Genomic DNA, 27,288 nt, shown 5'->3' on the forward strand with positions numbered 1-27,288 from the left:
GACTGATGTCCACAGAGGTCACCCAGCCATCAAGTGGCACATATGCTACCCACTCCAGCTGATCACACTTAATGCACCAGTGTATCTAAGGAAAAGTTATTTATAAGTTAAGTTTCTATAAACCATTATAGATGGAGGCGAGGACCTGGCTCTTTGAAAGGAACTCAGAGTCTTCTTAGCAGTCATCATTCTCCTATTTGTGTGATAACGGTGACTTTTTATATCAGTTTCTGCCACTGGAGTGTAAATGCCATGAGGGCAGGGCTCTTGCATGTTTTGTTCACCACTGTCTCCCCAGTGCTTAGAACAGTGCTTGGCATTTCGTGACACATAGTCCACACTCATTAAATATCTGTTGATGGAAGGAAGGGAGGGAACACACAGGGCTAGGGTAGCTCTGTGCACTATGCTCTTCTCGCTCAAGCAGAGGAGAGACGGATGCAGGACTGGAGCCCAGAGAAAGGGAGTGAGGGATCTCAGGTCAGTGTGGGCCAGTGTGGTGAGTAACCCAGGTCCCCTCATAGTGCTTCCTCAGGAGCAGCTAGCTCCTCCCCTAACCCCGGGGCCAGGGGCCAAACCTCTGCCCCAGAATGAGGGGGTGAGAGAGTCCTCTGTGGCCCCATCCCAAGTCAGGGGAGGAATGACCCTGATTTTGGTGTGGATAACTGCAGGAACTACAAATGTTATTACTGATCATGAAATGACCCAGCTGTTGCATTTGGGAATAATAGGATTGCAGAGTCTGAGGTCTAATTAGAAATGTGTCAAATGCCTTTTCTTAACAGCAAGGAATTCCTGCAAAGGAGATATGCATAAATAAACCCAGCTGGTCAGCAGAATTGGTCCCAGAGGCAGAGCCCTTTCCAAGGCCTCCCTGACCCCCTCATTTCCACTGCCTTCTCCTTCATCCCTTCCCCTCCCCCACAGCCTCTGCAGAGCTGAGTGGCAAAGGTCCTCAGAGCAGACCAGATGGCCCCAAATGCCAGGCCAGTGCCTGTCACACTCCTCTCGCCCTTGAATGGGATTTCCTTTGAGCAGGGCCTGGCAGCCTTCTTTTGTGTATCATCAGTTTCTAGCACAGCATTGGGCATCCCGGCAGCACTCACTAAATATCTGTGCAATGAGGAAATGAATGAATAAGTATCTAGGGCAGCAGGCTGCCGCTACTCCCCATTCAGTCCCATGAAAATGCCACAAGCCCGCACAGACAGCAAAGCCAATGCCTGTTTGCCCACTTGGGTGGTTATTTCCAGTCCCTTTCTTTCCTTTCCTTCTTGAACGCCTACCATGCAAGGCACTTCTAGGTTCCAGGAATACGAAAATAAACAAAACCCAATCCCAGCTTCTGAGGAGTCCAGTAACTGATATACCTAAATCATCACAAGATGCTATAATAGAGCTCCATAGATGCTATAATAGAGCTCCATAGAAGCACAAAGGGGGCTTTTTCACAAGTAAGAAGTCATCTGGGAGCTGAGTCTTAAAGAATAAAGAGGTGGGCAAGATGTGGAAGGGCATTCTGGGAAGATGACGAGGCAAACAAAAGGCCTAAGATGTGGAAGTGTATGGAGCACAGGAATGCGTATGGTGAGTGGTTGGGCGTGTATGGGCTAGGGGGTGGGATGGTAAAGAGGTTAGAGGGGTAGGCATGGACCAGTTAGCAGACATCTTCTATGCCTTTACAAGAAGTTTGACTTATTCTGGTAAGACATGGAGAACCATTCAAGATTTTAAAACAGGGAGTGACATGATCAGTTATAAATTTTAGTGAGGAGGCTGGAGACCAGTGGCAGGGGATCACAATGATATTTACTGCAATAGTCCAAGCAAGCAATGCTGTGGGCCTGGATTAGGGCAGTAACACTGGAGCAGGAGAGAACGAGGTAGACTCAGGATCTGGTGATCAGTTGGAGGTGGAGGTGAGAGAAAGGATTTGAGAATAACATGTAAACTTCTTGCATAGGAGACAAGTGCTTTGGTGTAAGGTAACCATTAACTGAAATGGAGAATACAGGAGGAGGAGCAGATCTGGGGGGAATGTTCAACTGAACTTGAGTTCACTGTGGTCCGTCCAGGCAGGCAGCTGTCAATCCAGGTCCGGTGCTCAGGAAGAGGAGTGGAAGAGGCCAGTCAGGTGGAGATGAGAAAACCAGAAAAGAACTGGGGCAAAGACGTTGCTAAGTGGCCACCCATGTACCCTGCACCTAGGCATGGGTGAGCGGCCGTGTGGCATCAGAGATTAGGTCCTCTGGATCCTCCATGTGAAGATGAAGAGACAGAGAACTAGCACTTTTTCTCCCTCCATCAGATGCCCCTGATTCAGGGCTGTGGACCCAAGCTCTTAGGAATACTCATTTCTGTATCAAGGACCTCATCATCTGGTGCATGTTAGGATGGACTCCTAGACCTAGGGCTGGGATAAAATTTGGCTCAAAAAGAGGTCAGATGATAAGACCAGAGACAATTTAAATCAGAAAGAGACCCATGGTGCTGGTCCTGCATTTCCTTCCATCTAATGGTACCTACAATTGATACCTCCATTTTCCTTGAGAAACTGGGAAGTGAAAATTTAGGAAATGCTCCCAGGATTGGTATATATTTTGAAGCTCTCAGCAAGGCTGAAAATATCCATTGATATATTTCGAAGTGTAATTTCTACTCCCTTACCAGCCAAAATAAGTGAACAGGAAGAAAAAGCTGTTAACGCAGGAGGCGTGTAATATCAGATCCACACTGCCTAGAAATTTACCATTTCAAGGCAATTGAGGGTTTTTACAGCCAGTGTTTATAGTCATACATGTCCCGTCTCACTGAAGCCACCCTCTGAAGCCATCAAAAGACCCATCAATCTGGCTTGGACACTGAAATTGTTCACAGTGTCTGGAACTGTTGTCAAAGCAGAGATAATTTTTAAAAATTATCCTGCTATTTTGTGAGCATATAAATCTTGGGGCATCTCTTCCTGGTAGGTGGTGTAAACAGCTGCGGTTGTCAGTGCTCTGGAGCCAGTGGTGGCAGAGCTCCATAGTGGCATGGCCACTTCCCTCTCCCTTGGCAGCCCTGCCCCGTGTCCATGCACACGTTGTCCTCTTACTCTAGTCTAGGCTGGCATTTCTCCCTCCTGCCCAACAAAACAATGCCTGCCTCTGCCTCCCCCCACCGGGTGACAGCAGGTCGAAGAGGTGCAGGTTCCTCAGCAGGGGGTGACACTGTGCCGCCTCTCACAGCCTCTGCCTGGCCAAGCAGGATAGACAGACAACAGAATATACCTTTCGTTTTCTGCCGATGCCTGTGTGTGTGTGCATGTGTGTCTGTGTGCACGCACGTGCACAAGAGCTATTTTTTCAATTGGAATATGACTTCAGGTTTTTCCTAGGATTACTGATTTCTTTCCCTATATTTGTGTCCAATGGAGGAAACTTCTAAACCCATGTGGAATCATTTGTCTTTCCTTCCATTTCTGAATCATATGTCTTTACAATGGCCACTACCTAAAGACGGAGCACTAAGTGTGTTCTTGGGCACCTGGGGTGGTTAGGAGGGAAACCTGGGTTTTAGCGCCATTAGCTAGCTTGGCGATGCTGGAAAAGTCACTTATCTGGGCCTCCCTCTCATGTTCAAAATGAGGACTTTCGTACAAAAGAACTTGGAAGGCCCTTTCTAGTGCTAGCATTTTAGGATTCTATTTACTTATTTTAATATTTTAAACCATTCCCTGCCCAGCAAGAATTATTGGCAATAAACTGAGATACAATTTTCCTTATCATCATTTGATCCCTCCGCACATATTACATACATATATATACATACAAACAATTTAAAATATTGCATTTGATCAAGAATCTGAAAACTTCTGGATGACAGCAGACCTAAAAAGGAGAAATTGGAAGAATGTACAAGAAATTGGAACATCCAGGGATGTCTCTGAGGAGGGGAACTTGAGGACATGAGGAGTGGAAGACTTTTCATTGTATATTCTTTTGTCACTTCTGAATTTTTTGCCACTTGCATTTATTACCTCTTCAATTAAATTTTTTTTAAGCAAAAGAAGAGTTTTCCTTTCTCTTTCTTCTACCATAGGCCTCTGCAGCTGAGTTCCTAGGGGAAAGGAGCCCATGATGGGCTGGCATCACATGCTGGAAGCCACCCCTCAGCCCAGGCCCTGCTTAAGACCAACCCCAGCCCTCCAGCTGGGATGGCCAACAGCCCTGCTCCCCTGGCTGCCCCACGCGCCTGGAGGGGTTCTGTGGGTGCACACCGCTGCTGGCTGCCCTTGCCACTGGCACTCGGGCTGGGCTATCAAGCTGGTACAGGGACTCCATTCAAGGTATTCCAGGAAGGGGCTGGCTCTCATGGCTCCAACAGCCAGATGGCCAAAGGGGCCTAAGAGTTCAGCAAAGAGGGAAGTACATCCAGCTTTAAATTCTCCAGATCTTGCCATTCCCTATCAAAGACAGACTGCCTTGTTTTATTTTGTTTTCTGCTGCTAATATAACATGAGGACAGGAACATGAAAGAAAAAAGGACAAAAGGGCTGGAGATGGGTGGGAAAAAGGGTCTGTAAGGCTCCCTCTTCTCCTGGCTGCACCCCCGGGCTGCCTGCCTGCACTTGGCAGGGCTGGGCCCAGCATCCCTGGCGGGGTCCCACTCCCCTGGTTTTCTCCCCCAGGGCCAGCTCCTCCTCAGCCTTCCCTCCTGACACTGAGCTTGCACTTGGCCTTCCTCTTCTGCCTCCTTTTCTGGTGATCACTGACTGGACTGGGTGCTGGCCCATCACTTCTGTCCCCTGCTTCCCCCAACCCCTCCTCTGATGTCTCTGATTCCTCCTCCTTTGGCTTACCTATTGCAACTGCCACACTGCCCAGAAACAGCTGCCATCTTTAAGGTCCATTTCCCAGACTGGAGCTGTCACCTGCCCCACAAGGGGATTGCTCAATGTGGGTTCCTCTACCCTCCATTTGCATTCCCTGCACCCAACTTCTTTCCAGGGTCAACAAAGCCCCGGTGAGGGTGGGCTGTCCCCCAGCAGATGTGGGGAAGGTGGGGGCAAGAGGACAAGTGAGAAGCCATGACAGAGTCAGACAAGGAGCAGCAGATGGAGATGTGCACTTGGTAGAGTAGACACAAACAGACTCCAAGAGATGAAAAGATAGAGAGCATGAGGAAAAACCGCTTCAGGGAAAGAAAAAGCAGAGAGCAAAAACCAATAAAAGTGTAATAAATACTAAAACCAGAAAGGCCTGAAGAGAAACCATCAGGAGGGCAGCGAGAGGACGATGAACACCAATGGCGATGAACACCAATGGCGTCAGGTCAGAGAGGAGGAGCAGGAGAGCCTGAGGCGGTCAGTATTCGAGGGGCCAGAGGCCAGAGGAAGGGCCCAAAAGAAATCTCTCTGGAAGGGTCACTCACCTCCCAAGCTGTTGGGCTTCTTGGCTGCAGCAAGCAGAATCTATTTAAAACACACCAGGCATTTTGCTTCGTCCTGTTTCTCTGCCCAGAAAAGGCTGGAGCCAAAGACTCAGGGAACCATTCCAGCATTAGAACCCTGCACGGACGACAGGCCTGAGACCACGAAGATCCCTGCCCCATCTGGAAGTCGCCCCCTCTCTCCACACACACAAGCTGCCAGGCCACCAAATGCACAGCATGTTATTGATCGCAGTCCCCAAGGTTGCTTGTGTTACCCACTTTCACTGGGAAAGACTCAATGACTTCCTTCATTCTGTCTTCGAGCTTGTCAGAAAGCAGATGCTGCTCAAATGTGACAGCTGCTCTAAAGGGATGCTCAAAGGGAGCTCCCTGACCAGTGGGAATATTCTCAATGATGACTGGAGAGGCCTTGGGTGATCAGATTACACAAGACAAAGAAGAGAGCATGAAAGGACATCAAGGATAAAATGGCCCTGGGAAACCATATGGGACTTGAACTGGAAAACACCAGAAGCCTCACTCCCTTCCCTGGACTGGGTATCTTTGGGAAACTCTAATCTGGAAAAGACCTGACTCCTCATCCACGTGCCACAGAAGAGTACAAAATAAGGCTGAAAGCCAGGAGAAGTGGCCGAGGAAAGCCATCCATGAGAGCTTTGTTTTCTCTCCGACTGAAAGGATTGGGCATGAGAGGTTCTTCCTCCCCTGGCTCTTGAGCCCATAAGCTGTGTAAATTACTGTTCAAGGCTGGATATAAGTTCTCTGCTCTGCATGAGATTTATATTCTTGAAAAACTTGGTGTACAAATCAAATCAAATTTTGCCTGCCAGAGAAGCTGGCTTTTCAAAATAAATTTGAGGTCAATCCTATGTTTAAAAGGAAAGATTGCTTTTGAAGGTGAATAACTGACCCAGTTCATGTGTATAACTTTGGAATTTTGAATGTCTGATTTGGGTTGCTGTGGGGGTGGGACAGTCTAAAGATTCACCTATAGTTTGCTTTTAGGTTGCAATTAAGCATTATTATTATTATTATTATTATTTTTTGTGAGGAAGATCAGCCCTGAGCTAACATCCATGCTAATCCTCCTCTTTTTGCTGAGGAAGACCAGCTCTTCAGCTAACATCTATTGCCAATCCTCCTCCTTTTTTTTTCTTCCCCAAAGCCCCAGTAGATAGTTGTATGTCATAGTTGCACATCCTTCTAGTTGCTGTGTGTGGGACGCAGCCTCAGCATGGCCGGAGAAGCGGTGCCTCAGTGTGCGCCCAGGATCTGAACCCAGGCCGCCAGTAGCGGAGCGCGCGCACTTAACCGCTAAGCCACGGGGCCGGCCCGCAATTAAGCATTATTAAAAAAAACTTAGGGCCGGCTCCGTGGCTTAGCGGTTAAGTGCACGCGCTCTGATGCTGGCGGCCCGGGTTCGGATCCCGGGCACGCCCCAAGGCACCACTTCTCCGTCCAACCCGAGGCCGAGTCCCACGGACAGCAACTAGAAGGATGTGAACCTATGACATACAACTATCTACTGGGGCTTTGGGGGGAAAAAAATGAATAAATAAAATCTTTAAAAAAAAAAAAAAACTTAAGCAGACAGGTGTGTTGTAGGAGCTACTGCTAAAGAAATATGAATTTTAAAAAACATTTTATTGTGGAAATTTTCAAATATATATATAAGTAGAGAGCCTAACATAAAAAAACCGGCTTCAACAATTACCAACTCATGGTCAATCCTGTGAGAAACATGGACGTTTGAGCCAGATACAGAGACAGATACAGAGAATGAACTTTACAGTACAGGACAAATAGGATTAGTCCTACTGCGGCTGCAGGATCCAAGTTTCTGCATAAGTGCCCTAGACTAGAGCCTAGAGTATGAAGAGAAGGGCAAGAGAAGTATATTCTTGGTTAGCAACCAAAGAAGAAACTTGGGACTTAAAAAACAAAACGACCTCCCACACACACACCGTGCGCATGCTCTCTCTCTCTCTCTCTCTCTCTCTCTCTCTCTCTCTCTCTCGTACTGTACAAAGCACAAGTAATAGTAACAGAGGTTACTTTCAAGGAGGGAAAGGATGGGGAGGAGATTCCATTTAAAAAAAAAAATTTGTACTATGTTCACATATTACCTATGTAATAGGTAATTTGTTAAAAACAAACATCATCAAGCTTTGCAGTAACCAAGTCCACTAGATGTGACAAAAAGGCAACCGCCCGGACTCAGACCACCAACTCTTCATCACATTTGACCTGGATTTGCTGTCTTATAGTAATTCGCTGAGCTAGATGAATGTACAACCTTCCAATCCCAAGATGAACATCATCAGGATAGACGTTTCATGTAATATAAAAACCCCAGCCCCTTACTGGTTACATGGGTGTATATATTTGTCAGAATTCACCGAGCTGTACTCTTAAGATGTATACACTTTATTGTATGCTCATTATACCGCACTTCAATAAAGTATTATTACCAACAGCAATAAGAATCCCAGCCCTTGTGTATGAATAAGCCAAAGAATCACCATTTGGGGGTTTATTGGGTTGGTGGTTCAGAGAAAGCTGTTGTTTTGAGAAAACACCACGATGCGGACTTTTTGCAAAAACTTGCTCTTGGAAACCACCACTACAGCATGTGCTTTTGGTTAAGCATTCCACGGCTGAAACGCAACTCTATGCTGAAATGCCGAGAGAATGAGGCAAAATCTTGGCCAAGGTCAAACTCTGCTGATGGTTTGAGAGGGGGATGGCAGCCAACTGCTCTGCACTTGTATAACATTTAAAAAAGAAAAACTAACCCCAAGTTATCTTCTGTTCCTTTTCTGAGCCAACTTTCGTCCTGCTCATTGTATCCAAGAACTCAGAGGAAGCCATACATGCTATAGCTCAGGCCTACCAAACCTCCAGGGCCAAATATACATATCTTGATTAAAAAGAAACTAAGCTGGCTCTATGGGATATAACAAAAGACATCAGAATTTTAGATAAAGTTAGGGTCCATCTAGGAGAGGACAGAGAAATATACTTTAGCCTCCTTTCTGGCTATCTGGTTACCTTTTCTAGAACAACAACAAAATGATGTGAATTTGGTAGAAAATGGGGACTCATGTCTACTCAAAGTGATTATTGTGAAAAGAGCTTCAAGTTTAGCACACTTGGTACAAATCTGCACTACACAAAGAAAAGCTAATACACCACACCCTTTTTGGGACTGAAACTAAGCACAAGGATGGACTGGAAAATACATTTTCTGCCAGGTCATAAGGAATGGAGATATATATATAGAAAGAAATGTCTTTAAGCAGCTTATAAAATACAAACTTTACATTTTGCACATATCTGTCTTGCTAGTGGCCAGGCAAAGGTGAGCAGGACAAAGTCCAAGGCAAGGCAGGGTTAAACAAGACACAGGCCCCAAGACTCCCCAGTCTCCCTGTGAGTTAATTCTAAAACACAGGGAGAATACTTTTAACCTACTGGTTTAATGTTATCCTTTTAAAGTACCCAATTCTATTCAATTTTCTCTCTATGGGATAGCCTTAATTTCTCCTTTTTTTTTTTTTAATAATTTTATTTATTTATTTTTCCCCCCAAAGCCCCAGTAGATAGTTGTATGTCATAGCTGCACATCCTTCCAGTTGCTGTATGTGGGACGCGGCCCCAGCATGGCCAGAGAAGCAGTGCGTCGGTGTGCACCCGGGATCCGAACCCGGGCCGCCAGCAGCGGAGCGCGCGCACTTAACCGCCAAGCCACGGGGCCAGCCCTAATTTTTCCTATCTTTAAAATGAGAAACAGTCACTTGTTTTTCCTCAGTATTTCCCATCTACAACACTTGGTAAACTTGCCTCATTTCTACTCTATGCTTATCTCTTATTAAACCTTACAGCCCTGGCAATGTGGCTGAAGATAAAGATTTCTCTTCTTTATTGTTAAGTAGTGAACTGAATAGAAATGAGAGTTCCCTAAGGCCACATGCAGCACATCTCTGCTGAGAAGAGTATTTTGACCCCAGGTGGAGCACCAGATGGAAGCAGCAGGCTTCTCCCCAGTCAATGAGGCCAGGGGGACCTGGTGTGGCATCCTACTTCCTCACTCCCCTTCTCCATGCATAGTCTCCATTCCCAGGGCTCGGGGGGATGAGAGTGTGCAACGAAGCAGAAGGTACACAGCACCCAAGGGCAAGTGCTACATAAAGAAACAGTGGGATGCATTACAGAATGCTACAGCTAGGAGGGCCCTCACAGCACATCTAATTCAAACTCCTAATTTTATAGATACAGCAAGGAGCCCAGAAAAGTTAAGAAATTGGTCCAAAGATACACAGCTGGTGGCCAGAACCCAGGTCACCAGCCCACTCCTCTGATCCTCCAACTCACGACAGAACTGAATATAGGAAAAAGCAAAATATAAAGTTAAGTCCATAGACTACACGTCCCCATCACCACCACCAACCAAATAAATAGACTTCTTTTAAAACTACCCATGTCTCAATCTCCCATTTCTTTTCAGCCCCATTAGCTTACTAAGCTCAAATTTCTGATTCTTATCCAAGACTTAATAGACACCCTGGTGGCTTGAGTAGTCAGAATCCCAACTCTGCCCCAGCATGTTGCAGCCTGAGAAGGGAGATCTTTGGGAAGCAGGAATAGAATATAAGTAGCCTCTCCAACTCAGGAATATTCTAGACCACACATCATGCTTACATTAATGCTGACTCTCAACTCAGCAGCTTTTGAAACTTATGCTGGCAGAAAGGCAACAGGCTACCCATCCAGCAAGAGAGAACAATTCAAGAATTAATGACAAATAAGGAAGCTGGAAGGAAGGCAAATGCTTTAAGTTCAGTCTGGAGCGCATGAGATTACCTCCAGTCAGTTGGAGCAGGGAATGACCTTTTAAGGCAGTGTGCACCACATCAGAATAGGGTACAGCCCATGATATGTGAATTAGGTCCTTTGACATTTCCTATTTCTTTTTTAGTTCTGACTTTTTTTTTTAATTTATTTTATTTTTTCCCCCCAAAGCCCCAGTAGATAGTTGTATGTCATAGCTGCACATCCTTCTAGTTGCTGTATGTGGGACTCGGCCTCAGGATGGACGGAGAAGTGGTGCCTCGATGTGCACCCAGGATCCGAACCCGGGCCACCAGCATCGCAGTGCACGCACTTAACCACCAAGCCACAGGGCCAGCCCTTGACATTTCCTATTTCTATGCAAAGGAAGTCAGTTCTTGGTTATCCACCAAATGATTATGCATTTGGTCCAATTGCCAACAGTGTCTAGGGACCTCCAACCAGAGTTGGCATAGACAAAGTTGGTTAGAAGGAAACAATGGTCTAATGTATTCCCACCTTCCCAAATAACAAGTTTGCATTTAAGCAAGGGCCTTGGTGCCCCAAGGAAAGGGAGTGACTGAGGCATCTCCTAGGAGGCCTGTGGAATAGGTACTTGTCAACATGCAGGCTGTCTGGCTGCATGTCAGCCCTGTCCCATCACCTGATGGGACACTGCTCCAAGACTGGGGACAGGCAGAAGGTACTAGGCTCTAGCACGAGGAGGCAACTTGGTGAATAGCTAAAAAGTCTAGCTGAATTCCAAAACAAAAGTATTTGGGAGATTATGTACTATTTTTATGTTACTCAGATCAAGAGTTAGTCATAACAAGAATCATTCTTACACCCTCTTTTAGCTTATCTCATCCAAGAAAAACTGATTCTCACTGTATTCCTGAGGATTAGGTACTCTAAAAATGACCATCGAAACAGCAGAAAAGACAAAAGACCAGAAAGACAGATCCTTTTAAAATACATAATAATTAGTAAACTAGCAAACTGAGAAAATATCTCCTCTAAAAGAAAAAAGTGATACCTCTCATGGATATGACACATAATGAAGAAAAAAAAGGAAGAAAAGATAAATGAATGAATGAAAAACTCAGAGAGGAAAGGTAAACTATGAATTTAAATTATAGTCAAATGTTAGGGCACCAAACTAAGAGGCAGAATAGGAAGCTGACCAAAAGCTCCTTCTGCTTGCTGGGTTCCTAAGAGTCTAAAATGAGGGATTAAAATGGCTTTATTTCAACAGAACACATTTTGTCATCGGATCTCTATCCATGACATGGCTAAGAATAAGTAACTTATGGCTGCACTCTTAAGAGGCAACAAATCCTGGAATATCGTGCCTTGTTCACTTTAGGATGGCACATCACTAACTGCTTGTCCATCAGAAAAAACATGTCTATAACTTCTAGTTTAAAATAAAAACTTTTACTTTTAACTAAAATTTTTTTTACATTTTTATTTTAAAATAAACAGGATTTCCAAAAAACACTGACTACAAGGCGGAAATGAGGCAATAAAGGATGGGAGACAGAAGGGAAGTAGAGAAAAGACTCTGAGCCTACAAACGTAGTGCTCAGGGCACATTCAGAAGGGCCCTGCCACGACACCGTCCTCCCACTGCTACTCATATGGAAGCTCAGCAAATGCATTGGGACACCAGCTAAACGGTCAAAGAGAAGCATGCCCTTGATACAAACTCCTAAAAGGTGATATCAATTTGTACTCATTCCAGCAATGTGAGGCCCCCTCCTCACACTCCAATTCCTAGGATTCTATCCTAAAGAAATTATCAAAGATATAGTCAAAGATTTATACACAAGATAGGGGTGGCCGAGTGGCGTAGCGGTTAAGTTCGCACGCTCTGCTTGGGCAGCCTGGGGTTCGCGGGTTCGGACCCCGGGCGTGGACCAACGCACCACTTATCAAACTGTGCTGTGGCGGTGTCCCATATAAAGTAGAGGAAGATGGGCATGGATGTTAACCCAGGGCCAATCTTCCTCAGCAAAAAGAGGAGGACTGGCAACAGACGTTAGCTCAGGGCTAATCTTCCTTATTAAAAAAAAAAAAGATTTATACACAAGAAAGTTCACAGCATCACTTATATTAAAAAAGGGTCTGAAACAACAAAAATTTTCAACAGGATGGGAATGGATAATTAAAGTAAGGTACAGCCACTAGAAATCTACTTTCAAAGACTTAAAGACACAGGAAATTACACGTGATACCATGTTAGGTGAGGAAAAAAAAATAAGATACCAAGCTGTATCTATGTCTGACTCTCGATTCTGTTTAAATATTATACATATCATATGCATTATTAAATACTGAAAAGAAATTCATAAATATACCAGCAAAGATTAGCTCTGTTCTAGATGGAAGGAAGATGGGTTTTTATTCTTTCTTGAGACTCATCTCTAATAAGCATATGTTACTTTTACATCAGAAAAAAAAATTTATTTTAAAATATGCCTACCCTAAAATATCTCATTTGAGATAGCAATTGTCAGTCTAAAGGAAAGGCTGCTAAACTCCAAGGCTGACTCAGAGAACAAAAAGATTCAAGTCTACACAGTAACTCTTCTGAGAAAGATGAGGAATCTCGTGTACCACAGTCTAGGTTTTTCCTCTGCCTTGGTGCTGGCTCTGTGCTACCGGCTTTGCCGGGAGCTCTACTGGAAAACCCATTCCTTCTCCCCACAGCAACCACAGCACCTTAAACAACCTCTTATGTGCTTCTCATCTCTTAGTTTGAGGACCACAGAGAAAGAAAAAGGAAGAGCCTTACTCTCTTTTCTCAGAGGAAGAAGTTTTTCTTGTAAAGCTATCAAAATGACTCAAAATCAGCTCACAAATCTTGAAAGATAAGTCATGAGTTATGTCCAGGAACCATGTATAAAAGCCCTTTATTGCTCAAGAATGAATACAAAACAAAATCTAGGAGTGCCACCTTGTGGCAAGCCTGACTAAGATGATGACCACCCGTCCATCTCTGCGGTTCTCCTCCACCCTGGGCTCCACGCAGTACGGCCACCGAGGCACACACCCGAGAATAACCTAGTGCAGTGAACACATGGTCCCAAAAGTGGCTGGTACGATTCGTTTTCAAGGATTTCTAGTTTAGATTTCTAGTGTAGCAATGCCTGTTTGAGGACAAGTGGGAATGAAGGGGCAGAGGAACAAAATGCAGGACGTGCACAGGAGTTTGTGGGCTGCTGCTGATGGGCCGCAGGAGCACTGTGTGTGAGGTATATCCATGCACACACACCGTGGGACTGTCACGTGCAGGGACCTGTAGGATAAATATCTCCTCCCCCAAGAATATTCACCGATTTTACGAAGTTATGAGGAAAAAAGTTTTACATTCACAATCAGCGAGCTTTGTGCTTAGAAGAAGTTTTATTTATCAATGTTAGAGCAACCATCACCAACTTGGGCACAATTCCAAAACAGAGCTGTTGGTGGATTCTGACCATAAAATTCTTTTTTAAGCTTGTTAAGATCTTGTAAAGTAAGAAAGTTTTCTTAATACTTTAGAAAAAATACTAATCACTAATAAGTTGACTTCGTACTCAAAGTGGTGGCCTCACATTTTAAAGATAAAACACCACCGATTTGAACATCTAAATGTATTAATTAATCTCAGTGTCCCAGGCAAGAGAGGAGATGGAGAAATCCTCACATTGCAACCTGACCAAATGACTCTGGGAGATAATTAAGTGCTTAAAAGAGGTCAGTATTGCAAATCTGATAGAACATGAAACACTGAAGACACCTGCTACTGATTCTGAGAAAAGATAATCTTTCTCTCAGAAAGGGATTAAGCTAAAACCCTTGCAGTCCTGGGAGGAGGGCTGCAGCAAGCAGACAACAAACGGCATTAAAGGGAAAGCTGATCAAATTATCAAAGTTCTATTGGGAGTTGGTGCTTATGCTTCTCTCTGCCCCACCCAGGTGGAAGGTCTATTTCCAGAAAAGGATTCCCCCAGCGTTAGGGTGGAAGCATATGGCAGGAAGTTGCTGCTTTGGTCCTGGATGTGTAAAGGGGAACATTTTCAAGCAAGTGAAATAAACTGAAGTGATCCAGACGGGATGGATCCCAACCAGGTGAGCTGCAGGAGAGCATTAAGCCAAAGAATTTATAATTATGAGGTTGAACTGGGAAAATGAATCTGACCCCTTATTCACCTCTCCAACTTCTGGAAGAACGTTTTCTCCCCTCCGAACCTGACGGGACTGAAATACTTGTCAGCCCCTTTGAGATAAACCAACATACTGGGCAGGGAAGAAACGTATTAAAGATCTGAGAGTCTTGACAAGTCACTTCACGGAAAATCTTCCTTTTGTTGTCTGCACAGGGACAGCAGAAGAGGGGAAGTTAAATAAAGGCCAAGGCCCCGCCATGTCCACAAAAATAAAATACGAGGGGGGAAGATAGAATTCTCACTCTACCCAACTAAAATTCAAAACCATAAGCTCCCCTTAATAAAACAACAGCCTTGCTCCACCAGAAGCATCCGGGGATCAGTATGGGTTAGTATTGTGAGTTGTGTCACCAGGCTTTGACAATTAACGACATATTAAAACAGGAAGAGGTGACTTTTCCACCTTGGCTCCAGCTTCCCAGCTGTCCTAACCTGGGAGGGAGGCAGCTATCAGGACAGCTTGATGGGAAGGTCTTCCCCGTACTTCCGGAGCAGCTTCTGATGGTTGTGGTCCACCGACCACTGCTGGGGCAGGTGCTTGGGCCGCATGGAGTCCAGGAAGTGCTGACGCCAGCGGCTCTCCAGCTGCATGAGGGAGCGCAACCCGTCCCGGGTGTGGCACTGCACCACCTTCAGCCCGTGAGGAATGTAGTTTTCATTGGAAATCCTACCAAGACATAAGTACAAAGGGTCTCAGGGAAACAAGCACAGGACGGTCTCACAGATGGCTCCACACGCTGCCGGCCACGGAGCCTCCACAAGAGTATATGGAGAGGCTGCTAGACTCCTAGAGGGTTGGTTAATGTTTTTAAAACATCCTCTTTCCCATATCTGCCTTTTTTTAAAAATAGTTCAGACATAGTGCACACAATCCAACAGAAGGCATCTGAGGATTCTGAGCTGTACGTATGGGAAGGTCACTGAATAATGCTCAGCCCCTACTAGAGGGTCCTACTGTCTGGCTGATGATGGGTGAAAAATGTTGGTCTTTTATTTACTCCAGGGTTACCCAGTTACTAGCTCACCTTTCTTTTAAGTTATTCATTCCGAACCATACTCAGTATTTATACGAGGCTGTTAAATCAGCCCACATGTTCCAGTTTTTCGTAACAGTGTAATAGCTGAATGTAAAATGCAAGGTGGTACACTTCTTTAGTGCCTTATTTCTCACAAAAAGAATGCCAAACCACATCCATGAGATGTGTTTCAGTCACAGTGATATGCTACCGTGGTTGCTGAGTTGTACAGCTGGTGCTGTTTAATGGGAAGATGAATCCCTGCCTCCTTCCTAACTAAGCGCCGAGGCCATAAAAACTGCTCCAATACCATGCGAACAGTGTGTTCACCTCCTGTGGATACAGATTACCTTTCTCAAGGAAGCTCCCTGCCCCACAGACTCCCTTCCTCTCCCCCTTTAGCATCCATACCCCACTCTCAATCCTTCCTTCCAAGACCCCCACCAGTCTAGCAGTGTTAGTGCTCCCTGGGTATGTGCAGACACTTTATTATTTAGCTTGCACGCATCCCACTAACGTGCCTATCTTTCCCCAAACAGCTATTCTTCTCAGTCCTAGACATCCAATTCCAGCATCCTTCTATCCAAGCCAGCAAGATGAATTTGTTAAAAAGCTCTGTGGCTGAAAGGGGAAGTTTAGCTCTTTTAGGAAATACATTTGAGAACTGGTTAAATGAGCCAGTCTCATTAATTTCTTTTTCTTTTTTTTTAATTTGCTTTATTATGTAACAGGTTTGTTGATATATATATATATATATATTTTTGTGTGTGTGTGTGTGTGTGTGTGTGTGTGTGTGAGGAAGATTAGCCCTACACTAACATCTGTTGCCAATCCTCCTCTTTTTGCTGAAGATTGGCCCTGGGCTAATACCCGTGCCCATCCTCTTCTACTTTATATGTGGGATGCCTGCCACAGCATGGGTTGATAAGTGGTGCACAGGTCTGCGCCCAGGATCTGAACCCGCAAACGCTGGGCCGCTGAAGCAACGTGCACGAACTTAACCACTACGCCACCAGGCCAGCCCCCTCATTAATTTCTAATATGACCTTGGCAAGTTACTTAACTTTAACCTCAGGGTATCTAATATAAAACTTGGAAGATAACATCTATAACCTTATACAATAGTTATAAGGATAAAATTCAATAATAATTTTTTTAACTTTGAAAGATTTTAAAAATGCAGGATATAATGCTAGCAGTTACCAGTAAGAAATCTAAATCCTACCTCGTAGTGTTACTATAAGAAATAATTAAGGAAATTTATGTAAAGTTTATTAACTTGGTTAGATAGATTAGTATATCTATAAATATTTGTTTAATAAATATTTGCTGCTATAATTAAGGTTTTTTGGTTTTTGATAACAAAATACTATAGGCAACCAGCATCACTATCAGGGTTTTGTGAACTTAGTTTAATTATTTCAACCCCGAGTACTACTGAAAAAAGTGACAGGTGGGAAGCAAAACTATAGCAGGTAGCCCAGAGTTTTATCATCTGAGCCATGTACCCATTCACTTCTCAGGATCATAAACTTCTCATTTAGGAACACTGAGTTAAGTCCTATGAATTCAGCTATGTACTCATAGGGAAGGAGAGACAAAACGAGGAAGGAAGGAAAAGGGAGAAAAGTTATTTAAATAGTAATAGCAATTCTGGCCAACATTCCACTCGGTGGCCCAACACCCTGGAGTGCAGGTGAGATGGGAAACGTGAATCCAGTGGTCTCAATTCCCACACACCTAGATAAGGTAAGAAACAAAACCACGTACATTGTATTTCATGGGCAACTTCAGAGATTTGAGGGCATTTTTGACTATTATTTTCATTTTATGTGCCGACTTGAGGATTTACTTCTGCTTAGAATGTATAAGGCACAACTCCACTGCATTTGAACTCTACTGCTAATCATGAAAATGACTGGCCAGTAGTATATGACCTTAAAGGGTCAAATAGAGAAAGCAAAAGTCTCCTATGGAAAGGAGATTCTCAAATAGATTGTTCTGTCCCACTCCCATGGTATCTGAAGCCATTAGACACTTAATGGCATAAGCACGAGGCTATGCACTGCACCTACATGGCTAATGCCCTTTCTGGCAAGCGTTCTCACTAAGGAGTCAGGGTTAATGTCACTTGGTTATTCCTCAATCCCTTCTGTGACCAGAACTGTAAATTGTACCTGGTCTCCAGGCTGGCAGCCTCTTGAAGCATCTCATCTGTGACGGTGTCTGTGTGATAAAACTCTCTGAGGGCTTGCAGCAGCTCTTGCTTTCGATGAGCAGGCAAGCTCTCTGCATTGAGCAGGGCCCTGGCCCCAGAACGCACCTGCCGGCGCTCAGGATCTTCCAGCAGGCGCAAGCCCTCCTCAGAGCCAATGGGGGCCTGGAACTCCTTGGCCAGCTGCTGCTTCAGATGGTTATCATAGTAATTGGAGATGGCATGGCAGGAGGTACAGAGCAGCAGCACATCGTGGGAGTTGTGGTCCTTCATCTCAATGGGGAAGTGCTTCCGGTACTCATGTGGAATCACGTTCTTCCTGAACAAGCCCACCCAGAAGGCAGTGCTCATTAGCACATGACATAGAATACATATGGAACCAGCAGGCAGGCTATTGGGATTCTGATCTGGGCCTAAACATGACTGAGAAGCCTTGGGCACCACAACCCAACAGAGACTACATAAAGGCAATACTACCTATTCTACTCTCAGCCCACCTTCCTACCCAGGCCTTAGGTTCCTCCCTCTTTGAAGTAGAGACTACCTGCCATTAGGCTTAGGTAGAGGGCCAGGGGTAGGGAGAGGCTAATAACAACCTTTGAGAAGGCTTTGCTCCCAGAAGGAAAAGTATCAGAGAAATTAAAAGAAATTCTCATGACCTTTAATATCTGGAAAACAACCTCCTCAAAGCATGCAGGAGGTAACCTCTACTCCCGAAATTTTGGAAGCCTGGTGACCTGAAAAGGCCAATTTCCTTCATCTGAGGAATCCCTTACTCTGAGATTATTTCCCTAGTTCATCAAAGTCCATCATTATTTTCTAAGGAGAACTAAGCTCTCAGGAAAAACTCTTGGTAGCAACAACTATTTGTCTTACTTTACAAGGGGAGAAATGAGGAAAGTGAGTCACTCCATAGAAGCCAGGGAGAAAGACCAAGTGTCTGGGCACCCAGGCTCAGGCTGCTTCACCTTCATTATGTGGGGACCCTGACACAGAACAATCTTCCCAGACTATTCCAGAGTACGCCTTCACGTCATCTGGATACCTTATGAACAGACCAAAGATCAGAAAGCTTGTGAGCCACTCAAGAGAGGATCATAAGGACAGAGAGAGAAAGGCAGCTTCTGAAGGAACTGATCTACATTCCTTTGTGAACAAAAGAGAACCATTCTCTTTATGGAAAATTATTACTGAGAAGAGTGTTGCATTCCAGAAACTAAGAACTGGGCTCAGCAGGGGTAGGGGCCACTATAGCAAGGCCAGGCAGAATGTTGGAGTTCTCAGGGAAACTGGGATGCCCCTTCAAGACAAGTCTCTCAGTCAAGGTGGGCAGACTCAACCAAGGCCCCTGAGAGCTCTGCATGTGGCTACAAGGGCAATTTCCACCCGAGGCAGACAATCAGGGCAGCCCAATCCCACACTCACCTAATATAGGAGTCTTTCTTGCCACACACTACACACAGGTTCTCTTTAACCATCAAGTAGTAGTCTCCTGGGGATTCAGGTCTTCCTGCAGGTTCAAACTGTAGCTTGACCACAAAAGGCTCTTCGCTCACCAGCTCTTAGAGAAAAGAAGAAGCGTTAGTGTGTGACTGCCCACCTGCCCCCAGGGAAGAAGCACCTCCTTAACTGTTCTCTGCTGTGTCCTGGCAGAGATCACTATTTCAGGGTTTTGAATAGCTCCGTGCCACGTGTCTTAAGGTCTCTCTGCCTCCTTCTATCCATCCATCTCCCTTATCTCACCCCCTACTCCTGCCAGTGCCCACATGCACCTAATTATAGTTAAACTTTACAGTCGACTCTCAAACCTCCAATGCCTTTGTCCAGGTACCACTGAGCTTTCCTTCGATCACAAGTGCAGAGGGGCTGTCCATCAGGAGCGTGGAGAAAGCAGTTATCATAGAGGGGTGATTTTCTGCAGAGAAGAGAGAAATAAATCTAAAACTGAAAGTTAACTATTGGTCAAGGTATCAGTTGCCTTCCCACGTTCTCTTCTGAGTGACCCAAGCTATTCTCAACACTAGGGTCAAACACTACAGTCATGAGCTGCATAACAATGTTTTGATCAACAATAGATCGCATATACGACAGTGGTCCCATAAGATTAGTACCGTGTAGTCTAGGTGTGTAGTAGGCTCTACCATCTAGGTTTGTGTAAGTACACTCTACGATGTTCACACAATGACGAAATGGCCTAACAATGCATTTCTCAGAACATATCAATGTCGTTAAGTGACACATGACTGTACATTTATGGGAAAAAACCAAATATGGCAAGAAATCATGTTTATTCCTCTATCTGCAATGGGCTAGGAAACAGAAATAAAAGGAATTAGTTTATACTCCTAGTTTTTATATTTAGGAATTACGACATTAGGGAGTGAGTTAGGTAGTGTTTACATAGCTTTATTGTGAAAGCAAACAGAAAGAGAGCACCAAGAAAATGGCCCTATAGAGTAATCATTGGATTAAACAAAGTAAATTAAAATTGAAGAAATTCAGCTAAAGTAATGAGGGCCACGTGGATTTATTTCTGGCTCATATGCAATACTTGCTTCGATTTAATCATCCAATTCCTAAAGGCACTTCGCTACAGGGACCAAACTTCCACTCCAAAGTACTTATGAGTCATCTTTCTGCAACAGAGGTATAAGTTGTACAGGAAAATTGCCACTGGCTAGAGAATAACGTTGACTTAGAGTTGGATGCCACTCTAAATAATCAAATACTAAATGAATAAGAAATCAGATGCTGCATTTCTTCTGAAAAGTATGAGGCACTTCACGTTATTCATTTTCACAGCTATCCTGAAGCAAGCAAGGAATAATAATTATACCCTCGTTCATAACTGAGGAAAGTACAGGTCAAGGTCACATCGAGGTCAGTGACAAAGCTAGGTTAAGCTCTCTTCATTTCCACTCCAACTATCCAAATATAAAAAAGTAAAAGAAGAGGAAAAGGAGAAAAATACACAAATAAATCAAAAGATAGCTCCAAATGTCCTTGAAGGAAAGAAAAAATAAACTTAACCCCTGGAGAGCCTCTGCCACCTTTCCACATAGCCGTTTCCCCAGACCCAAGGTGAGGCATCATGCCTTGTGCTAGAGGCTGGGCCTCTCACTCTTTAACAGAGAGGGAATGACTCGCTTACCTGGCAGAATAGCCCACCCCCAGGGGCTTTCTTTTATGTTTTCTGGGGTCTCTCCCTTGGTGGTTGCCTGGCATCATTCCATCAATCTTAGACTTCTTATTTCTTGGCTTCTGCTGAGATTCTGTTGCTTCCCCATTAACCTCTTCTCCCAATCTGCTAATTCCCTTGCTTCGGAATGGGATGTCTACCATATCCTGGCATTTCTCCAAGACTTTTCTCCAGCCAGTGCAGTCACTGTTTTCTTCTGGAGTTGAGTTCCTAGAGAAAGGGTATCCAAGAAGATGGAGAAAGAGAGCCACTGAAATCTGGGCATCCCTGGCAGCATAAATTACCTGAAGAGAAAAGTCAGAGATCAGTGGAATCTGGAAGGCAAACCAGAGACAGTAACTTCAAAGTCAATCACAAAGACATAGGCAACTTTTAGGATTCTAACTCAAGATGTAAAATAACCTAGGCACCACATGCTTCTTAAAAACTTCTTGGGCCGGTCCTGTGGCTTAGTGGTTAAGTGCGCGCGCTCCGCTGCTGGCGGCCCGGGTTCAGATCCCGGGTGCGCACCGACGCACCGCTTCTCCGGCCATGCTGAGGCCGTGTCCCACATACGGCAACTAGAAGGATGTGCAGCTATGACATACAACTATCTACTGGGGCTTTGGGGGGAAAAAAAAATAAAATAAAAGTTAAAAAAAAAAAAAAACTTATTACGAAAAATTTCAAACTATACAAAAGTAAATAGAATAGTATAATGAATTCTCACGTTCCCTGTCTATGTTTTTAACTAAAATAGCTAACATAATGACTTACTCTAAAGGCTCGAATTTCCTAGTCTATATAAATCGGTGCAGTTTCTTTCTATCTGCTACCAAACCTGCTGGACAGATTGTTCTCAAGTTTGGGGTAGGGCAGTTACCACAGGTCTGACAACTAATACAGGAACTTCACTTTGGGAATGGTCATCATCTAGAACAGCTGAAACCAACATTCATTAAGAGGCCCGTGTGACTATTAATCAGAAACAACCTGCCATATCTATTAATACAATGTTGAAAACAAACAGTTTCAAACATGAGCCTTAAATCAAAAGTCAAAGCGCCCATTTCTGAAATTTATTTATTTAATAATAGTGAGTCATTCTCCCAAGCAGCTGGTCACAGGCAAGTTGGTTATAAATAAAAGTAGTCAAAACTATAACTAATAGCTTTTCCCAAAAAAGAATGTAAGGAATTAAAATTCCTTTAATCCCCTTTAATAACCAAGCCTGGCAAATAATACCGTTAGTAAAGACTTTTATGCTTTTAGAATAAAACAAGTTTGGATAAAATTTTTCACTTAGACCAAACAATCTACATATCTATCAGCAAGTCATCTCCCACAGGAAAAGACTGTGCTTGAATGTGAAGAGTTCAGAGTGCTTTTCAACAAATTGTTTTCAAATGATAAGGAAACCAAAGCATTTTCAACAAATGGTCTGGAACAACTGGACATCCACATGCTAAAGAATGAAGCTGGACCCCAACCTCACATCACACACAAAAATTAACTCAAAATTAACTCAAAGTGTAACAGCTAAAACATAAGACTCTTAGAAGAAAATACAGGAGGAAATGTTCATGACCTTGGTTAGGGAATGATTTCTTAGATATGACACCAAAACCATGAGCGTTAAAAGAAAAAATAGATAACTGGACCTCATCAAAATTAAAAACTTTTGTGCTTCAAACGACTCCATCAAGTAAGTGAAGTGAAAAGACAACCTGCAGAATGGCAGAAAAGATTTATAAACCATATATCTGATAAGGGACTAGTATCCAGAATGAATGAATATATATATATACATTATATATAAAACTATATATAATGTATATATAATATATGAAAACTATATATAATGTATAAACTATATATAATGTATATATATAATGTATATTATATATAAAAATATATATTTTATATATATAAGCATATATATAATGTATATAAATATATATACATTATATATAAAACTATATATAATATATACATTATATAATGTATATAATGTATATAAACTATATATAATGTAAAACTATATATAATGTATATATACATTATATATAAAACTGTATATAATGTATATAATGTATATAATGTAACTATATATAATGTATATATATAATGTATATATACAATGTATATATATATACATTATATATAAAACTATATATAATATAGTTTTATATATTTAATATATCCTATCCTAACTATCCTATATATAGTTTCAGGATAAACTATATATAATATAGTTTATATATATAATATATATATAAACTATATATAATGTATATATAATATATATAAAACTCAACAATATAAAGACAAACAACCCAATTAAAATATGAGTAAAGAATCTGAATAGATATTTCTCCAAAGAAACTATATATATAGCCAATAAGCACATGAAAAGATGCTCAGCATTATTAGTCACTAGGGAAATGTAAATCAAAACCACAATGAAATACCACACCTACTATGATGGCTCCAATCAAAAAGATAGACAATAACAAGCGTTGGTGAGGATAAAGAAAATTGGAACCCTCATACATTGCTGGTGGGAATATAAAATGGTGCATCTACTTTGGAAAATAGTTTGGCAGTTCTTCAAACAGTTAAACATAAATTTACTGGGCCGGCCCCATGGCTTAGCGGTTAAGTGAGCGCACTCCGCTACTGGCGGCCCGGGGTTCAGATCCTGGGCGCGCACCGACGCACTGCTTCTCCGGCCATGCTGAGGTGGCATCCCACATACAGCAACTAGAAGGATGTGCAACTATGACATACAACTATCTACCGGGGCTTTGGGGGAAAAAAAAGGAGGAGCATTGGCAATAGATGTTAGCTCAGAGCCGGTCTTCCTCAGCAAAAAGAGGAGGATTATCATGGATGTTAGCTCAGGGCTGATCTTCCTCACAAAACAAAAAACAAAAAAACATAAATTTACCAAATGACCCAGCATTTCCACTCCTAGGTATATACCTAAGGGAATTTAAAACACATGTCCACATAAAAACTTATACACAGATATTCACAGTGGCATTATTCATAACAGCCCAAAAATGGAAGCAACACAAATCTCTACCAGTTGATGAATGGTTAAACAAAATGTGGTATATCCATACAATGGAATATTATTTAGCAATAAAAAGAAATGAAGTACCAATAAATGCTACAACATGGATGAACCACAGAAACATGGTAAGTGAAGAAGCCAATCACAAAAGACCACACATTGTATGATTCCATTTATATAAAATGTCCAGAATAGGCAAATCTATAGAGACAGAGAGCAGATTGTTTAGTGGTTGCCTAAGGCTGGGGTATTAGGGGGGTGGGAAGAGAAGTGACTGCTAACGTGTATGAGGTTTCTTTTTAGCGTGATGAAAATGTTCTAAAATTAGACTGTGGTGATGGTTGCACAACTCTGTAAATATACTAAAATCCATTGATTTGTACACTTTAAATGGGTGAATTTTATTATATATAAATTATATTTCAATAAAACTATCAAAAGGAAGGAAGGAAGGAAAAAACAAATGAACCCAGGCACAAAGAAGTAACTTACTCTGGGTCATAGCAAACCAGAAACAGCTACAGAAAACAAATTCAGATAATGTGATTCCCAGAACTTTAAGATCCTAACTATTGCTAACTTTTTCCACTGACAATGTTTTGGAAGGACGAACAAGTGGTAGCTGACTCAGCAAACAAGAGAAGGCTGAAACTTAGGCCCAGAGAGGGTGGTAAGCCAAAAATTCAAAAATCAAATTAATTAGAGCCACAAAGAATGGCAAAGCAAAAGGAATGGGAGGCACTAGGTATCATATGTGAAAGCTGGATACAAGTAGGGGTAAAAACAGGAGGGTAAGACGAAAGTCTCCGTAAAGAAAACTTACAACCCTAGATCTCCTCCTTTACACCACAGGGCCAAGCAATTCCTTCTTCTCTAATCCAAAAGAGTAGAAGTTTGTAGAACCAAAACCAAAACAGAGCCACTTATGTCAGGGACAAGATGAAGTTGGCCAATGCAGGCACATTAAAGAAAATGAAACTTTATTTAACATAAGTTGCAGGAATTTACAGCTCTCCTCAGAAATCAGCGGAGGACGCCAGCCAATCCCCAGTCATGGAGTCTGTTCGCCCCATGTTTTTTTCCCTTGTTCCCCCATCTCAGCTACCCTGATCCATTTAAGAAAGAAGACCCCCAGGCAACCAATCAGCTGAAAAAGCCAAATAACTTCTGCATTTACCCCATAAAAATGCTTTAGTCTCTGAGCAACTCGGAAATCACTGCTCCCGTAGCCTTGAGTTTCTCAGCTTGCAGGTCAGAACCCCTGCAATAAACTCGTCTTCCTGCTTTGTTTTACTTAGTGTGCAGAGTTTGGTTTTTGACAAGTTTAAGTCATATAATGGCTAAATCTGGACCTAGTAATACTAGCATGGTGGAGGTTGAGGGCAAAGTGTCACCTGAAAAAGGGGAGATTATCGGAAAGTCTACATATTGAATGGTCAGACTACCCGCACCTTTCCCCGACTCAGCTACCAGGATAAGCTGTAGGGCTTATACCTCTTGGGCAGAAGACTAGAAGATTCATCTCTGGAGAAACTGAGTAGCCTGAGAGGAAAGACTTACAGTTACTGACACTGACTGTAATCTATAGTTACTGATAATAAAACCCACTATTCCAAAAGTCCTGGCCATCTGTGCTGTGCTTTCAATCTATTTTTTTAATGTCAGATTTAAATATTATTCTCTAAAATCTCATTAAGCATCATGTTTATAATTAGAATAAAAACAATAAACATTCTAAAAACAAAGAATGAATAACAGTCTTTGGAAATTCTGAATTCTCACAATAATGTGGACCACAAATTTAGTAGCAATTTTTCTCTCCAACTTTTTATTTTGAAAGTTTTCAAACCTAAGAAAAATTAAAAGAATGACAACTGACATTCACAATTGTCAATATCTGCTTTACCAAAACAGATACCACATACTTTTTTTCAGCTGAACACATTTCAAAATTAAGTTGCAGCTATTAATTTTTAAATTTTATTTATTTATTTTTTTCCCCAAAGCCCCAGTAGATAGTTGTATGTCATAGCTGCACATCCTTCCAGCTGCTGTATGTGGGACGCAGCCCCAGCATGGCCAGAGAAGCAGTGCGTCGGTGCGCGTCCAGGGTCCGAACCCGGGTCACCAGCAGTGGAGCGCGAGCACTTAACCGCTAAGCCACGGGGCCGGCCCTAAGTTGCAGCTATTATGACACTTCATCTCTAAATACTTCAGTGTGTATCTCCTAAGAACAAGGACACTCTCCCACATCATCACAGCACCATTATCATACCCAAGAACTTTAACACTGACAAAATACAATATATACTGTTCTATTCTAATCTCTCCGATTATCCCCAAAATGTCTTTTACAGATACGTATATGTATAGAATTGTGAAACTATCACCACAATCAATTTTAGAACATTTTCATCACCCCCAAAGAAACCTTATGTCCTTTAGCAGTCATCCTCCACTTCTAGCCCTAAGCAACCACTAACTTATTTTCTGTCTCCATAGATTTGCCTGTTCTGAACATTTCATGTCAATGGAATCATACAACATGTGATCTTTTGTGACCGGCTTCTTTCCCTGAGCATAATGTTTTCAAGCCTTGTCCATGTTGTAGCGTGCATCCTTTCTATTGCTGAACAATATTCTATCATATGGCTAGACCATATTTTATTTATTCATTCATCAGTTGATGGATCCAGTCAGCTTTTTAATATCTCCCTCTTAAATATGAATGGACAGCCAAGGACTTAAACATTTGAGAAAAATCGTTAACATGAAAGACAAATACAAATACCAAACATTTAAAATAAGGAACTCAGAGGAAAAAGGGGCAAAGCAGGAAGCAGAAGAAAACTTCACAAATCTTCAATACTCGAAGATAATAGAAGATATTATATTCATTAAACAAAAATGGGAAGTTATTTTTAAAGTGAAGACCAAGGAGCTCTTGTAACTAAAATATGATAGGAATAATTAGAAATAATAGAAATACTGGAAGTAAACTTGAGAAAATTTCCCAGAAGGTAAAACAAAAAATACAGAGATGGCAAATAAGAGAGAAAATATTTTTCTAAGAAAATCAGAGGATCAATTCAGGGGGTCCAATATCCAAATAAAATGAATTTTAGAAACAAAAGGGAGAGAAACTGTCAAAGAAATATTATGAGAATAATTATCTGAAATGAAAGACATGAGCTTCCAGATTGAAAGGTTCACTGAATTCTAATACCATAAGGAAAAATGGCCCACACTAATGTATATCATTATGAATTTTAAAAACTAAGAATAAAGGGCAGATTTTCCAGAAAGAAAAACAAGTCACATAG

General features: G+C 42.5%; 1 protein-coding gene across 6 annotated transcripts in view; it reads right to left on the minus strand.

Moving 5' to 3' along the window:
* Nucleotides 1-13,651: 13,651 nt before the first annotated feature.
* EXD2 (exonuclease 3'-5' domain containing 2) overlaps nt 13,652-27,288 on the minus strand; it is a 100,423-nt gene continuing 86,786 nt past the window's right edge. For 3 of the 6 annotated variants that reach the window (XM_087448332.1, XM_004426280.3, XM_087448331.1), the window contains 5 exons: nt 20,860-21,191; nt 19,517-19,623; nt 19,134-19,269; nt 17,671-18,027; nt 13,652-15,144 (listed from right to left, as the gene is read on the minus strand). In XM_087448332.1, the coding sequence (XP_087304458.1) occupies nt 14,928-15,144; nt 17,671-18,027; nt 19,134-19,269; nt 19,517-19,623; nt 20,860-21,191 (1,149 nt within the window). In that variant the 3' untranslated portion in view covers nt 13,652-14,927. The remainder of the gene's footprint in view (nt 15,145-17,670; nt 18,028-19,133; nt 19,270-19,516; nt 19,624-20,859; nt 21,192-27,288) is intronic. The other 3 variants (XM_014784332.2, XM_087448328.1, XM_087448330.1) reach the window with 3 other exon arrangements.

The sequence above is a fragment of the Ceratotherium simum genome, chromosome 24, assembly GCF_057802395.1.
Source record: "Ceratotherium simum simum isolate JZ-2026a chromosome 24, ASM5780239v1, whole genome shotgun sequence".
Lineage (NCBI taxonomy): Eukaryota > Metazoa > Chordata > Mammalia > Perissodactyla > Rhinocerotidae > Ceratotherium > Ceratotherium simum.